Below are 16,972 nucleotides of genomic sequence, written 5' to 3' on the forward strand. Positions count from 1 at the left end.
AAAAAAAAAAAAAAAAAAAAATAGATGGAAAAATAAAACAAGAATAGTAAGAGACATCACTTCATAATCGTTTTAAATGTATGATTCTTTGTCATTAACTTAAAGAAGAAATGTTTTCTAAAAATAAGGACACTTACAGATCTTTCCATATTTCCTGAGGTTAGGCTCTGAGACCAAGAGGGTACAACATCTCCTATAGGTAGAACATCTAGACTCTAGACTTCTACATGGGCTTCCTCCCTGCTCTGCTGCTTCATAGTGCCGAGACAAAACAGGCCTTTGGGGTGTTTCTTTAGGAAGGGCTTAAAACGCAGTTGCTTAGAAGCACATATGATTTTCCCCAGCCCAGGCAGTGTGAAGTCCTGCATTAATTGCACCTTGTGACCATAAGCAAGGCCATAGCCTAACTGAAGCCTGGGCTGGCTCCAGGTGTCTCTCACATGACAGCAGCTTACAGGTGCTTGGAGAAGGCAGAAGCAGGGCTATTAGGTCCTGAGTGGGTAAGTTAGAAAAGCCTGTGGCAGGGTCCCATACATGTCCCGCTGTGCCATTTCACACATGCAACATCTCTGTTCAGGTGCAGACTGGCCAAGGAGGCTTTGCCATACTGGCAGTACTGCTGCACCTGATGCTGGCTGGACATGAACCTCATGTATCGTTTGTCCTTCACGTGTATGGTACCTCTTGGAGCACCTTGCAGAGTAGGTGAGAGGGAGCAGATCCAAGATGTTCATCGCATCAGTGAAATGCATTGGCTGATGCATGCATAGCAAGAAAGTCCTTGATGGGAGCAAAAATCTGTCCTTGCCAAAGTGCAGCCACCAGTTTGAAGACAAAAGGAGGGTAGCTGAGGATAACTTGAAAACGGCTGAGAAGGTCTGATCGTACAGATCCTTGGGTGTCATGTTTGTAAAGCTCTATATCATTTAGTAAAACCTGGAGTTTTACTGAGTTCTTGCAGGAACATTACTGGGAGGCCTTATTAGACTTAAAGAGCATTTACCATAGCTTTATTAACTTTTAATTAAAATATGGACTACTTGAGGGAGCAACTGAATGGTTCCCTAATGAATTTGTTGCATTAATTTCCTTCAGAAAGCCCATCTGAGCCTAACTTAAATTCCTTCTGCAATTAATTAATGTCATTTTTTCTAGTAAGTGCTGTATTTTTTCTCTGTAATTGTTCACCGAATTGACAGGTTTAATTTCATGTAACACGATAGCCTGCTGTACAGAGTTTGCAGTGCTTCATAAAAGTTGATATGACATGCTGCGCTCTTGGATTTTGGCAAGAAGAAGGCAATAAAATATTTCCATAAAACAGAAATGACCAAGTGACAGATACTGAGGCCAAAATTTTTTTTTAAAAAAAAAAAAAGTTCCAAAAGTAGGTCTTAAATCCATATTCAATCGTATAAGTAAGTGGCCAGATTTTTATGCATGCAGCTTCAGAGCTTGAGATCCAGCAAAGTACTTTGCCTTGTGGCTGTGTGTGCCTTGCACACTCAGAAGCAGTTTCCAGAAGAGGCTCCTGCACTTGAGGCCAACAACAAGCTTTCTAGGCATACCACTAGCTCTTGCCAGCCCTCCATGGTGAGCTCCAGAGCTTGGAGGATGTGTCCCTCAATAATAAGCTTCAGAGCTGTCCTGAGCTGCCTGTGAAGACAGATGAGCAATCCCTGGATGCTCAGCACAGCTGAAGTTTGTACACGCATTAAAAAGCTGAAGTGGAGATTTAGACTTCAAAAATTAGTTACTCTTTCAAAAAACATCCTTGGCTTTTCTCTCAAATGGGAGGTGTTCATTGTGATTAAAATAAACTACAAATTGGACACTTTGCTGGTCACTATGCTGGTTTCTTGGTGTTGGATCAGATCCTCCCTCCTCCCACTGCAGACACCACATGGTACCATCACTTGCACTGTGTGGTGCTGGTGACTGCCCTGGAGAGTCCCTGCACACCGCTATGTTTTCATTCTCCACATGCCAATCAGATCATAAATTACTTTTATAGAAACATAGACCTGCCCTTCTCTGTGTTGTGGCTTTTCAGATAATCCCTTTGTTTTATTCTGAAGTTTCAGACTTCAGCTGGAGCCCTACAGTGACCCTCCATGTGAACCTTGGGTTTCAGATAGATTCAATTCACATGTTGCTAATTATTGAGAGAAAGAAACATTCTGTTTTGATCTTTAGTATCATATATATTTTCCCTCCGTTTTCTAATGCTTTTCCCCTCTACTGTTATTTTTGGTTTCCTCCTCCTATGTGTTTAGCCTTCTGCCTGGAAGCATTTGCAGTCTGTTATTCGGTGCCATGTGGAATGGCAGAAGGGCTGGTCAAGCCCAGGGCCAGGAAATCCCAAGTTCCTGCTCCAGTACCCAGATGCTAACGGCTTGGGCACCTCTGGTGCACAAATAACTTACCTCTCCCCAGGAGGGCTGTGAGGGTGGAGTGGTTTCACAGCAGTGTGGTTCAAGCTGAATCCAGCCCCCCAAGTGCAATGAAGGGCTGAGGGTGAGGAAAGGGTTTGAAATGATATGACTGCTTAGAAATCTGCTGTGGTTGCTGGTAGGGGATTGGGCAAGAGCGTCCTGAGGCTGTGGGTGGGGACAGGTTATCTCTGGACCTCTGCACCTGCCGCTTCCCCAGCTGATGGGCTCCTGTCCCTCTATGCCAGCAATACTGACACTGCTTGGCCAGGGCTTCAGGAAGATGGACCTGTTCGAGACAACCTGTTATTTTTTGGTAACTTCGATACTTTTTTTACTAAGTACCTGTTTCCTTGGGATTTTAATTCATATTTGAATGCCAAATACCATTTTGAAAAACCTTTCAGTTTCTCCCCTATTTCTTTTTACCCTTCTTTTCCTTTAATCCAATCTGTAGCACCCAAATCACTTGGTAATGTCAGAAAAGCTAGCCCTCTTTTGAACTCAGCCCACTGTAGTGTTTGTTGACTTGGTCTTTAGCATTTCAAAGGTTACCTAGAGACTGGTTCCCCAGTGAGAGCTGCCTGCAGCACAAGACAAGGCTGCCCCAGCCAGAGCTGCACACACTCTGGATGCTCTCTTCTTGTGGGGAATCACACAAATTTCATCCTAGTTTTGGTTTTTACACGTTTTTTTTCCCTTGAGAAAAAGAGCCATGGTCTGTGTCACCATATGCATTTGTACCTACTTTTTCATAACAATCTTAAAGTGTGAAATATCAAAACTATTGTAAAACATATGGCTGTGAGTATGCATATGCATATTTATATGCTTGAAAAAGAAGGGCCCCCATTGCTATGCTATCATCTAAAGTATAAAAATAAAATATGTTCATTGGGTTAATATCATAGTGCTCTATTTTGAGTTCTGACCCTCAAGGCACCCTGTATCTCTGTTCTTTGTTTGAATTTCACTGACAAGCAAAGTAACTCTTTATATCTAGAACACAGCTTGCATAATGCAATCCTGATGCTGGCTTTTCTCTTCATTGCAGTACCAGTTTTCTGGTTTAGCCTGTGCTTCAGTGTGTGCCTTTAAAATGGTTTGGCTAGGTACATTCCAGGGTTTTCAGGGTTTATATTGGTTAATTTCTGTAAATTTCTGTAAATGTAATGTAAAATAAGCTAGAGTCTAAGTAAATACAAATTAAACAGAGTAAAGTGGTACATTTTCAGTTTCCCTAAATTTTTAACTGTACAAATCATAGCCTTTCAGTGATGTCTCAGAAACATCAAAGATCTTCACAAAGAGTTAATCATTATAATACTGCTTTAGAGAAAGAACAAGTTTGTTTATAATGCCTGGACCAGACACCAAAAGCACAATGAAAGGTTTTCTGATACACAAGTCTGAAATTCTAATTTTTTTGCATTCAAGGAGGGAATAATCAATCACATGCCACTGTATAATTCTAGATCTCATGGGTTCACAATGTTTATGTCCTTTACTTAGAGTATCTTCCTTTCAGTTTCAGAAATCAGTAGAAGAACTGGTCTAATTGGTTTTCTGGGTACCCTTCTCTGGGTAGAGAAGAACATCTTCATTCTCCTCTTTTCAAGTTTCTAGTGCAAATGGATTAGTTCTGGCACTAATGGTTATGCAGAGGAAATGTGTTCTCTCTGATGGAAAAGTTTAAAAGTTGGTAAAAAATAAGGGCTGGTGGCCTCATCCTGCTAGGCACTAGATGCAGCTCCTGATGCTCTGACTCCTCTCGAATCTAGCACAAGTGGGTGGAAGCAGAACAGAAGCAATCAGCAGGGCTGAGCACTGCTTACTGCAGAAATGGATTGTGTTCTTGGGATATCATCAAGATCCTGGATATGCACTTTAAAATCTTTAGTCCCACCTGGGTTAATGGTGATTTTCTTTCTTCCACAATTGGGCTTCTTCAAGTCTGACAGGAAAGCAATATCCCCCAATTTCATTTAAATGCCTTTTGCCATATATAATAGGGCTTGGGTTTCAAAGGAATTTGTTCAGCATGCTCTCCTAATGCCATTTAGCTTCCCATGAAAAAAAAACAGTAACAGGAAGTCTTGTTTTAATTAGCACATGAGCTGCGCAGCAGCTAACATGTTCCATCCCTTCACTGTTGTAAAAGGAGCAGATTTTTTTGTAGCATGAAGCAGGCAGAGAAGAGGGATTGTGTTCTGCTTCCCATATGCACACACAGCCCCATTCACAGTGAAGGTGTGAACGGGAGGTGATTTGTAGCTGTCTGCCATTTGTACAACACAAGCTCCTCTTGTTCTCCAGGCTGAAGAGAAACAGGGCTTCCCTCCCAAGTGTGACAGGTACAAAGCAGTTTTTGAGAACCTGATGTTCTTGTTATTAATCTCAAAAAAAGGATGGCAAAGAAAGCGTATTCTTTAATATACATTGAAAAATAGAAGACCTGGGTGTCAGACTATGACTTCCCAGGCAGCTCATTGGAAGTCCCAAGGAAGCCACATTTTCGAGAAATATTTGAAAATACACCTTTTTTTCCCTCCTTCTGGTCAGCCTTAAACTGTCACTGGACTGGAGCTTCAACTCCCATTTCTCCCCTGCTCTGAATTTGGTCCGGCATTATGCTGTGCCATGAAGACTGGAAGCGCACAAATGAGATACACTCAGGTCTGCTGGGAGGCATGGTTGAACATGAAGAGTGAGTTGGTGCTGGCACACTGCACAGCAAGCCAGGGTTCTTGTTTTGGTTCAGGTGACAGTAATGAAGTGATGGGGCCTGTTAAACAGATGGTGAGGGTCAATAATGTCATGGCCTCCTCCAGCCCACCCGTGCGTCAGCACCAGCTGTAAAGCAAAGCCTGAGCTCAGGCAGCATTTCCCTGTCAGTGAGGCTCGAGTGGTGAGTGGTATTAGAGGCTGCCCTTCACTGAGAAGTTGCTCAAGAGAATATTAACCCAGTGACAAAAAGCAAAGCGGGTTGCACCAAGCCAGGCAGGGTGAGGAGTATCTCAGAGGCTTCCAGCCACAAAGCCAGGCTGTGTCCACTGGAAACTGCCCTGCAATTCCACAAGTGAGAGGTGACAAGCAAGTTTGAAACTTCCTGGCCAAAAGGCTCTTGTTAAAATAAGGGAAAGGTAAGTGTTGCCAGTAGGAGAAGGAAACAAATACTTATTTTTTTGAGAAAAAATAGCTGTAGGGCCAAAACAAAAAGCTTTTCAATGTTCCAAGAAAATAAACAATTAAGAAAAAAAAGAGAAGGGTGAGCAAAACACATCAAATTTGATGTGATTTTTACCTTACCTGAACTTATTCAACATGAGGCACTTGCATTCACTAGCAAAAGGGAATATTCCAGAGGTGGCTTGGTCAAAAGCAATGGCTTTTGCTGATAAAGGATTGAAGAGAGGACAGAGGAAATAAAACTACGTTAGCTAGGAGCTGCTTACCTCTAATGCCACTAAAATAGAGAAATCTTGTGTCTTGGAGAGAACAAAAATCTAATCATAAAATAATGAGATATGGCTCTTCCATTTTTATTTTTCTTTGTAAAATATTTTGTAAATATTACTATTACGTTTGCAAAGCCTCTGAGTTGGGAGCTAACAGAGACTGCTCCTTTTTCTCATGCCTATGTTTTCCCATGGGCAAGGTGAAAGCAAACTGATAATACAAGATCTCTGAATATTTTGCCTGTTCTAGTGATAAATACAGACCAGGATTTGTCACCTCAGACTTTATCCACCTCATCTCTCCAGTAGGTGTTCAGTTTCACTTTTTTCAGTTGTTGGACACTGTTCCCTTGCGCATAAACCAGCACAAGATCACTCTCAGGAGCCATATCTGATTTTGACAGCACCAGTGGAGTGGGGTAAGGAGCTGCAGAGTGTTTTGTGTTCAGGGCTTTCACTGACAACACACAGGCTCCTCCCTCAAATGATAAACTAAGTTTTGGTCAATCTGAGTGTCAGAGCACACAGATCTTGTATAAACATAGCAATAAAAACATTTTTGTAAGTTATTTTGCATTCATTTAAAAAAAAAAAAAAAAAAAAAAAAAAAAGATATTTAAAGAGCTCTCTCCAAAAATGTATGATTGTCTGTCTTAGAATTGCAACACACAAGTCACCAAGGCCCTGTTTGTGTTTGCTTTGTTGCTTCGTGGGTTGTAATGGCATAAATCCTCAGCAGCTTGGACCGATGTAGCCATGCAGAGGTACAGTCATTTTACTTGTTCTAATGCACCAGCTGGGGATCTGACTTGGAGCCTTTCAACAAATAATTATCAGACAAATGAAAGCTCAGTATCTAATCACCAGTTCGTAGGAATAGTTTCAGTCCTCTATAAGTGTGTGTGTATGTGTGTCTATTATGTATATATATTCTGCTGTATAGAGTGCAAAGATGTGAGTGATCAAGATTAACTGCCAGTTAGGACTCCACTGTAAATTTTTTAAATTTGTACTGCCTTTTTTGTTTTTCCTGTAGTGCATAAAAACTCCATCTTCTGTCATTTTTAAAGGAAAGAAATGGCCATTATGGCAGGTTCCATGGCCTGTGGGGAAACCCCATTCTGTCAGCAGGATTCTGCTCAACATAGAGGTTTGCCAGTGCAAGACTGACTGCAGTGGCAGGGGGTGGGGAGAATACACTGGCCATAAGCAGGAGTGAGTGTGTGTTTGTGTGTGCATGTGGCAGGAAGGGTTATTTTGTGCTGGATCTTCCACCACTGGGACAAGGAGTCAAGCAAGAGGAGAGGCAGGCAGAGGTGTTAAAAGGTGTAGAGCTGTCCTGAGATAGCAATAAAAATGCCATGTGATTCAGTTGTCTCTCACTTAGCTGATTCTCATCAGCAGGTCAGCTAAGAAAGCATTTTTTTCAACATTTCTGTGCAATATAGATCCTGTGGTGAGGGAGGTGGAACCAAGGCTAAGAATTGCTCTTTTCTGAGGCACTGCCTGGCCACATGGAGGGAGCTTTTACATGGTCCTCTAAATGGAGTTTGGCCTCAGTGAAAACTAAGCATTACATCTTAGCAGAAATGCTTTGGCAAAATACATTAAAATTAATTAATGCGTCAGTTTGAGGGATAAGGACTGCTTATGTTAATACAGCTCTTTCCAGTGTGTATTCTGTATTTAGCACAGACCTCCCGCTTTTCTTGTTGCAAAAGTAGGAAATGCACTTGGAGTCAGCAGGTTGCAGGTGTGATGTGTGAGGAGCAATTCCTCTCTTCATGGCTACTTCACCCTGAGGAGACCAGCAGACCAGCTGGCTCCTTTCTATGTGCGGAGCCTGCTAGTGTGAGATCGTCTGTTTGCTGCAGAGAGCAAAATATACCCTGCACTGATGAAATTGCTGTATGATTTAGGTTGCAAATGTGGTTAGAGAGGTGCTCTTCCCTTTGCTTCCTGTCTGGGTTTTATGCCTTCTTGCTTAGCTATGGAGATTCAAGCCAGGCTGAGCACATGCTGCCCAACAAGCTCCTGAGTTTCTAGGATACTACATGATTAAACTAATTTAATATTTCCTCCCACTGTCCTTTTGCTACTGGTTATTATCAAAACACTTGAAAGTTTTTCACTTACTCAGCTCCATGTTTCTTTATTCCTTTAGGCTGTGACTCGTTGCTAAACCTGACATCTCAGAAAGCCACAAATGCAGTGGACGTTATCTTTCGGTCCCTCAGGGATATCTCAAGAGCTCGAATGCACATGAAACAGTTTAATTCCATACATAATCCAGGCAGCAACACCCACCAGGCAAGTGGATCTTTCTTTTCCCTATGTGTGTTATTTCTCTAGCATGCTGTCAAAATTACAGCACTAATTTTGCTGATATGCTAATCCTATATAAGTTCTTCCCCTATGGAAAACATTTAAGTCTAGATTTTATAATTGACCTTATCACCAAGAGCTTCCTCAATTCCTTCATCCAAACTCAGTCATATTCATATCAATGTCAACAAAGAACTATCTGAGAAAGAAATTTAAGATTTGCTGTGCAACACTGATATGACATAACTGTCATAACTGCCTGTAAAAGGCAGGGCTAGGTCAAGACAGTGCTGGACTAATACTTCCCATGGCATAGCAAAGCAGCTATATTTCTGTGTATTTTCTCTCACATACCTTTAAGTGTGAGAGGTAGGCCCACTTGTAAATAGATGAGAAATGCAAATTTTGTTACTATAACATGAACCCATGACCTGTGATATTACTGCAGGTCGCCAGGACTAATATGTGGAGTTTCTCTCTCTCCATCTGCCCAAAGTGTTTTACATTTTTCAGTTAAAAATAGAGTTTTACAATGGAAAGTACATGCAATGATTTAGAGAGAGACTGTAAAACTTGATTACAGCCTTGAGCAAAAAGAAAATCCTTCCAAACTCATAAGTATGCTGTGGACCAACAAAGGGGTGTAATTCAAACTAAGCAATGCTTTGTAACAACAGGATTCATGAGTGTTGCAAAATGTTGCTGGAAAGCTAAGGTGGAGAAAACTTGTTATGGAAGTCTCCTGGCACTTAGGACCAGTCTGGTGTCTGAAAGAGGGAAAATTGTTAAACATTTAATAAAGTTCAGTCGGGGGGCCAGTCAAATGATAAAAAAATATTCTCTGAAGTTTCCTGGAAGTATAATTAGCATCAGTATGTTCTTTGGATGTAATCTGCATTGTTTGCTGCAGGCCAAGAGTTGGAATGCAGCAACACCTTGCAGCTCCCCAATCTGGCTGTGCAGTGGATCTAAGTGCTTGAATAGACCAGCCTTCTGCTGAGGGCACTGCAGGAGTTTAAAGTAGCAGAAATAACAGGCAGTATGAGGATTTTTCCATTATACATACAGCTCTCTACAAATAGATCTCCCTTTTGACTGGCAGGTGTTAATATGTGGGTGGCATGTGACCCATTTAGCTCCTCTGAAGAAACAGTCCCTTGCCTGTAGCCATATGCTCCCTGCCTGGCTCCCTTAGTGCTATGGGAATGGGTTTAACTTATGGGTGCTTTTCTGCTTGATCTGTTAGGAGCTGGGAAGCCTTTATTTTCTTGTTAAGACTCAAAAAAGGTTTATATAGGTTAGTGGGAGTTGGATAGGCTTTTAGAATGACTTTTTGTAGCATTGAAGTTTTGTGTCTTACATAAAATAATGAATGAATGTTTTTGTCAGGTTATCAAACCACTTCATGTAGCAACCATGCAAGAGGGGAGTATTTATTTGCCTGATACTGTAACTACTGTTCCTTTCCTTTCATCGTGATCTCAAGCATATTCCTCCTTTCCTCTATCCCTCTTCCTTCCTCCATCCCTCCCTCTACTTTTCTCATTCTCTTTCTCTTTCTCTCTTTTTCTCTCTCCTTTTCTCCTTATAATCTTGTCTGAGGTATGTCCTAAGGCTCTTAACAACTCTTTTAAATGTAGTTTGTGTCCCACCAAAATTTAAAGTTGGTGTCAGTTTCATTATGAGTTAGCAATCAATACAGCTATTGGGTGTAATATAAAAAATGAAGTTAAAACTCCTTAAAAAGACAAATTTCAATTCATAAAATATTTTGAAAATATTTTAAATTATCACAGCTAAAAAAGGGTAAGTGATCATTGAAGCTGCCTTTTAGTATCTGTGCCGAATTGGATAATTTTGAACTGCACTGAGTTTTGGTGAAACAGCTTTAGACATGCAAAATCATAGCACATTTCATAATCTTTTTAGTACCTTTTGTCTGAAATCAGATAGTATTTTTCCTCTAATTTCATACACTAAGCCTCTGTTTAACTGTGATTACTGTACCCTAGTACTGTGTGTACTCCAAAAATATTTCATTCCTAATGTCTCTCTGTTCCTCATCAATGAAGATATCAAACAGACTTTTAAACACAGGACTTCATGCCTGCATGTGTATTTTCAAACAGTTGTTTATTGTGTGACTAGATTTGACACAAGTCTTGGCTTGTTCTCCTGAAAGATCCTGCAGCTCATGTCTGCTGTAATTTGCGTTGTTGGCTCAGTTAAAATTTATGCATACGTTGTGAGAAGGACTAGATGAGTTGTATAAATCTTCATTGACAGGATTGTATTAAAAACTGTAAGTTTTGTTTCTCACTGTAAAGTGTTGGATGAAAAACATTTCTTTAATTACTCCAGAAAATTTTAGTTTCAAGCCAAGCAGCTTGCTTTTTATTTTCCATCCATTTTTTTGTTCATCTTGTGTGATGTGTCTTGTAGATATAATCTTTACAAAATGAATGATGTTACACTTGGTTCCCTTAAAAAAAATCTAGGGGATGATGTATACCTGGACTAGTCCCAAAGGAAAACAAATGTGCTAATTTGAAAGCTGGTGGTTTTTTAAAACGGTTGCACTTCCTGAACTGATTTTGTTTCTGTTGCAGTTTGGGCAAAGTTGAAAGCACTTAAACAAGACTCCATCTGTAATCCAAGGTCAAATTTTCATTCTAGAGCATCTCCCAACAACTCCCTAGAGTTTTTATCTTGGAAACGTTTTCAGGATGGAAGAGTGGTTTAAACTTTATTAAGGGAATGTGGAAATTTCTAGGCTAGTAATTCATATTCAGCACAGATTTGTGGACCCTGAAGAGAATGAAGGGTGGATCATCCAGGATTCTGATCATTTGTACCTTTACATGTTTCACTTTTTCTGGTGCCTAACTTCTCTGGAACTCTGACATGCATTATATCAATGGGGTTTCTTGGCCTATTTTTTCAAGGTTTTCCACAGGTGGGAGTATTATGTAGAGTGTCCTGGCCGTAGAAGCTGAAGGACTAACAAGTACTCCTTAGCTCTGCTCTCCCGTGAGGGACAAACAGACAGATTTGCCTCTTCCCAGCCCTGGTGATATCCAGGCTTCGGTGTTGACATGACACCTGTGGGAAGGCAGGAGTGGTCAGTAAGCAGCTCCTCCTAAAAATCCCTGTTTAAGTGTTTTTTAAATAATGACAAAGGGAATGTTCTGGGTGCATGATGAGCAACAGCATGTAATCCCTATTGCTATATCTTTCTGTACCACCTCCAAAAAGATCCCAGAGAAACTAGAAACCCCCTTTCTTCCTTGTATCCCTTTACTCATATAATACAAATGGGGCAGAGTAAATGTGTGTCCATCTTCCTCTCTTTTCTGTTTGATGCTGTGCTGGTGCACACCATTTGCAGTCACAGTCATGAAATCCACTGCTGCCTTGGTAACTTTTTAACTCTCTGAATGGCTTCCTTTCTAGGATTATTATTTTTGTGTACCTTTAATGGAAATAAAACACTTAAAACAGCAGTTACACCAAGTCTAAACAGTTTTAGTCACAGTGCATTGTTCTTTTTGTGCAGGCTTCTTACAAACCGCTGCTGAAACAGATAGTGGAAGAGATCTGCAATCCTGATCGACCTGATCCTGTTGATATTGAGCACATGTCATCAGGCCTCACTGATCTCCTTAAAACTGGATTTAGCATGTTCATGAAGGTAAATCAGGCTTCCCAAGCTCATCTGCAAGACTGTCCTGAGGTCGTAGCATAGCTGATGTTATGTATTTGTGTTGCTATTGTTCAGCAGAATTTAAGGGGCAGCTAGGAGAGTTAAATCCCAGCAACGAGACTGGGAATACTTGAGGCATCACATTACAGGTAGAGTACTGCTGAACAAAACAAGAGGAGTGGAGCAGACTGGACACCTAAATAAGGGTGATGCTGGACACCTAAATAAGGATGTTGTGTCTGGGAGGAGGCAGTGTGGCTTTGCTAAAGGGAAGTCTTACCTTGCATAATTTTCGGAGCTCATCAGAGACACACAACAAACAAATTGATAAGTGAATGCCACTGGATTTCCAAAAGACGTTCTGCAAGGCACCTCATCAAAGGATTTTAAGGACACTGAGCAGCCTTGAGATGGGAGAGAAGTAAGTATTAGCAGGTCAGGTCTCACAGGGAAGAAAGGCTGTCAGAGAAGCTCCATATTCAGTGCCTTTTCTGTAACTTGATACGGTTCAGCTTTCAGTGGGGAGGAAAGATGCCTATTAGTCAGAAGTTGCCTTGTGGATGCTCTTGGCATGTTTTAAGACAATCTTTCTACAAGAGCTTACTCTGCTTTATAAATTAGCCTATGCTAAATGTTCAGTAAATGTCTACAGAGGTGAAGTGTGGAGTAGCTGGCATGCTGTACTGTCATCTCTGCCTTACTGCATATCCTGAGTTCTCCACTGAAAAGTATTACATAAAAATATTAAGTTTATTATGGAAATGTATGCCTGTAAGCACCTGCATCTCTGCTAGTAAGAAAAAAATTCTACTGAAAGGAATATATAACAGGTCAGCAAGTGAACCTTATGTAGGATGAATATTTCGTAGACATCATCACATACCTCACCCATGTCTCTGTGCTTGCTCGTTTAGTTTGTAGCCTGGCTTGTTGGCAAGTGCTCAGTTATTACTTGAATGAGTTTCTGACCAACCTGTACTTCTCACACAAGAGGATCTTCTCCACTTACTGCACCATCAGCACTGTAATTATTTTAAGACCTTCCTTATATTTTTATTTCTTCCTCAATGCCTGAATATAAGTGCCAACTGACATAAACATGCTTTGATAAGTGGTGGACTCAGACATGTTCATCCAGATATGTTTTAACGATACCTCTTGTCCAGAAGTTGTTTCCCTAGTGGATGTGTTCTCTTTGAAGCTTAAGGAAGGTGAAGGGAAAAGACCTCCCTGCTGCAAGGATTCCTCTTTTGACTGATGCTCTAAAACTCGTAGTTTATGATGATTTGAGCTTGGTACCATTGAGACCAAGTGCAGAGAATCACAGAATCCTAGGGGTTGGAAGGGACCTTGAAAGATCATCTAGTCCAACCCCCCTGCCAGAGCAGGGTCACCCAGAGCACATCACACAGGAACTTGACCAGGCAGGTTTTTAATGTCTTCAGCGAAGGAGACTCCACAACCTCTCTGGGCAGCCTGTTCCAGTGCTCTGTCACTCTCACAGTAAAGAAGTTTTTTCTGATGTTTACGTGGAACCTCTTATGTTCCAGTTTGCACCCATTGCCCCTTCTCCTATCACTAGACATCACTGAAAAAAGCCTGGCTCCCTCCTCCTGACACTTGCCCTTAACATTTTAGTAAACTTTGATGAGGTCGCCCCTCAGTCTCCTCTTCTGCAAGCTAAAGAGACCCAGCTACATGTACATGTACAATAAAGATGTTTTAACTCTAGGATGTATTTTTATAGTAATAATAAAGTGAAAATTATTAAAAGCAATGCCAAGAACTGTAAGATGACATTAAGGCCCCCCCAGACTGGAGCCATTGCTGCTTCCTGTGCTGCATGAGTGGATCTATTGGAACCATGTATCAGCTGCAGTCTTTTTAGTTTCCCTCTGCTCCTTGTTTGTGTATTGTTTTTGGCAAGGCATGAATCCCTTTTAAGCCTTACACAAAAAGCTGCTGCCAGGTCAGTATTTTCATAACATTTTGTTGTAGGGAGTACAACCTGGGTTTGGTTACCTTAACATGTAATAGCAAAGTGTTCTGATTCCCACCTGTGTCATGTCAAGGCTGGGAAGTCTCACTGATCTGAGTGAGGTCTCATCTGCCCTCTTGGTCTGAGCTGGGAAATGATGTTTTGAACTGCTGCTGCTCCTCTCCAGCAATGTCTTAGTTAAAGGAAACTAATTATGCAAATAAGTAACAGGGTAGCCCTCCCCCCCACCCTCATTCCCCCACCCCCACCGCTGGGGTGCTGTATCTCTGCCTTATCTGTCAAACTTAATGTTTGTTTTATTGCTGTGACTATTTTGATTCACAATAAGTATGTAACTTATTGTGACTTCATACAGAACCTTGCAGTGTGTCAATTTGCCATGAGTCAAAGCAGAAGGAAAATCTCTCCTCTTTTCCAAGCTAAAGGGGCCCAGCTCCCTCAGCCTTTCCTCATCAGGGAGATGTTCCACTCCCTTCATCATCTTTGTGGCTCTGTGCTGGACTCTCTCAAGCAGTTCCCTGTCCTTCTTGAACTGAGGGGCCCAGAACTGGACACAATATTCCAGATGCAGCCTCACCAAGGCAGAATAGAGGGAGGAGAACCTCTCTTGACTGACTAACCACACCCTTTCTAATGCACCCCAGGATGCCATTGGCCTTCTTGGCCACAAGGGCACATTGCTGGCTCATGGTCATCCTCCTGTCCACCAGGACCCCCAGGTCCCTTTCTCCTACACTGCTCTCCAGCAGGTCAGCCCTCAACCTGTACTGGGACATGGGTTTGTTCTTCCCCAGGTTGAATGGCAGCGCAGCCTTCTGGTGTGTCAGCCACTCCTCCCAGTTTAGTGTCATCAGCAAGTGGCAGTCTAGTTTCTGGTGATCAATGTGTTTCCCTTTTTCCAGTTATTCAGCTACATTGATTGGTTTCTGGTTGATCACAAATACCAGATGCATTGGTGCTGGTGTCCTGATTGGCAGAGATAGCCTTAGTGAAGCAGTAGATGTTGTTTCTGCTGACTTTCCTGAGACGAAAAGGCTGTGTTTTGTGATCTGCCATGAGAACAAACCTTTACTCCAACCCCTTCCTGCATCAGTTTTAGAGATCTCTTGACCACTGTCACCCTGCTTTCCCGTCCCCCCTCTCCCCTTCCTCTATGCAGACACATGCACCAGCAATGAGTCCTCTACCCATCAGCATCCTGAGGAAATGCAGTCAGGGTAGGCTCAGAGCTGGACAAAAAGCTGACGTCCAGCTAGCTCTGCTAGCTGATGGAACCATTCCTCCTTCTTTCTTTAGGCTCCTTCACTTAATATAGTGGTTTTGGTTTTTTTCCTGGTTAGTCTTTGTCATTGCCCAACATAACTGTCCCATCTTCTTGAGTGTGTGGCACTTTGAACTGAAAGTGAATTTCTCTTCAGGATTCTTACAAAATACAGATTTCACAGTAAATGAGATTAAGAGGCCTCAGAAATGTTGCAAAACAACCAAACTTCAGAAGGATATATGTTGCTTTTGTTGCAGTCCATTTCAGTTCTTCCTCTGTATCACAGAAATGAGCTGTGTTTAGCTGCATACGGTCAGTTCCTTCAAAAGAGAGAGCCTTGGCTGGTTGTATTATCAAACAAAAAAATCTTGGCAGAATCTTGCATTCTTAAGACAGCCAAATATTTTGTACCCAAAGTATTGTCCTCCTTCAAAACACTTGTGCATAGCATAACAAAATTACAAATTCCAAGACCCTTTTCATTGCAAATTTAATTTGGAGTTTGCATGCCTAATAGTATTTTTAATATGCATTTCTGGAGTTTGTGGTTTGAACTTTAGTCTTCTGAAAAAATAATAGATTTTATATGTGCACCATGTGTTTGGATCTAGGTTTATTTTGACTGAAGAAAATGATTTGTTGAGACATTTTCTCTTTAGTATTGCCATGAAAGCTTGTGCTTTCTAATTAATACTCTTACATTGAGTGTCCTTTCAATGTGTCCAATGTTATGCATGCATGTTTATGTTGAGTTTGTTGCCACTAGGAAAGACATTAGGAAAGAGAGGCTTTATTCAGTGGTAAGCTTCTGAAGTTCAAGCTGTTTGCATATGCCTTGGGTCCTTCAGAAGCTCTGCGAGATGGAGTGGAGCACTTTGCTCTGGCAATATGATTAAGAAGAGCAAAGACCCATGAAAAAGAGTAAACCAGTAATTCCTGTATTACCTTGAAGTGCTGTAGCAGACCAATTTGTCAGCTTTTATTTTCACCATCTTTGTGAGCAGTTATTTCTTTACCATTGTGTCACTGTTTACAGCAATTGTGGCATGAAATACTCAAATATTTTAGCAAGTAATAGCTCCGTCCCGTCTGACCTGCTCTGTAAGTAAATATTTAGGTCTTGCTTAAACTCCTCATGGTGTTTGTAATACGGACGGACTTTTTCTCCTTTGAGGTTGACACTTTATTACATGCAGATAGTAAGAAGCGAGTAGTCTGACGTGGGAAACTGCATAAAGGAAGTCTTTGTAAACTCTGGTGTATCCATTTAATTGATTTGTTGGTGTAAATGTAAAATTGCTCAATATCAGACCAGAATTGCAGGACACTCAGCTGAATTGTAGTGTGTATGCTGTCTGTGCCATGGGCTCAATGAAGATGGCTGGTGAAGTGGGGGTGATTAAAAGAATAAACACCCAGCACACACATACTCAGCTCACAAATACGTCTATCTAAGGCTGTCTGTGCTGTTTTCAAGCTCCCAGGGAGTTGAAGTGCTCCCTGCCTGGGGAGCAGCATTGAGCAAGGATCCCTGTCTTATCAAAGGCCGGCTGGCCTAGAGAAAGAACACACCATGCCTCCATGCTTGCTTCAAAGTCAAAAAGCTCCTCTGAAGGTTGCCAGTCAGAAAGCCTGACAGAGCTGCAGGATGGAAAACTGCCTAAAAACTAAACATAAGTCAGCCACAACATGGAAGAGGAGATCCGTACCCTCAGGAGCTGGAGCTACAGGGATCAAAGATAGCTGCCGTGGTGGTGAGAGCAGAGAAGCTACGCTCTGCCCAAATGTGGG

At 41.6% G+C, this 16,972-nt stretch overlaps 1 protein-coding gene across 1 annotated transcript in view; it reads left to right on the plus strand.

Annotated features, from left to right (window-relative positions):
• SCFD2 (sec1 family domain containing 2) overlaps nt 1-16,972 on the plus strand; it is a 203,591-nt gene that overhangs the window by 181,417 nt on the left and 5,202 nt on the right. Inside the window, exons 7-8 of the mRNA XM_010002530.1 lie at nt 8,055-8,200; nt 11,772-11,906. Of these exons, the coding sequence (XP_010000832.1) occupies nt 8,055-8,200; nt 11,772-11,906 (281 nt within the window). The remainder of the gene's footprint in view (nt 1-8,054; nt 8,201-11,771; nt 11,907-16,972) is intronic.

This window comes from Chaetura pelagica, unplaced genomic scaffold (assembly GCF_000747805.2).
Source record: "Chaetura pelagica isolate M959 unplaced genomic scaffold, ChaPel_1.0 scaffold67, whole genome shotgun sequence".
NCBI lineage: Eukaryota > Metazoa > Chordata > Aves > Apodiformes > Apodidae > Chaetura > Chaetura pelagica.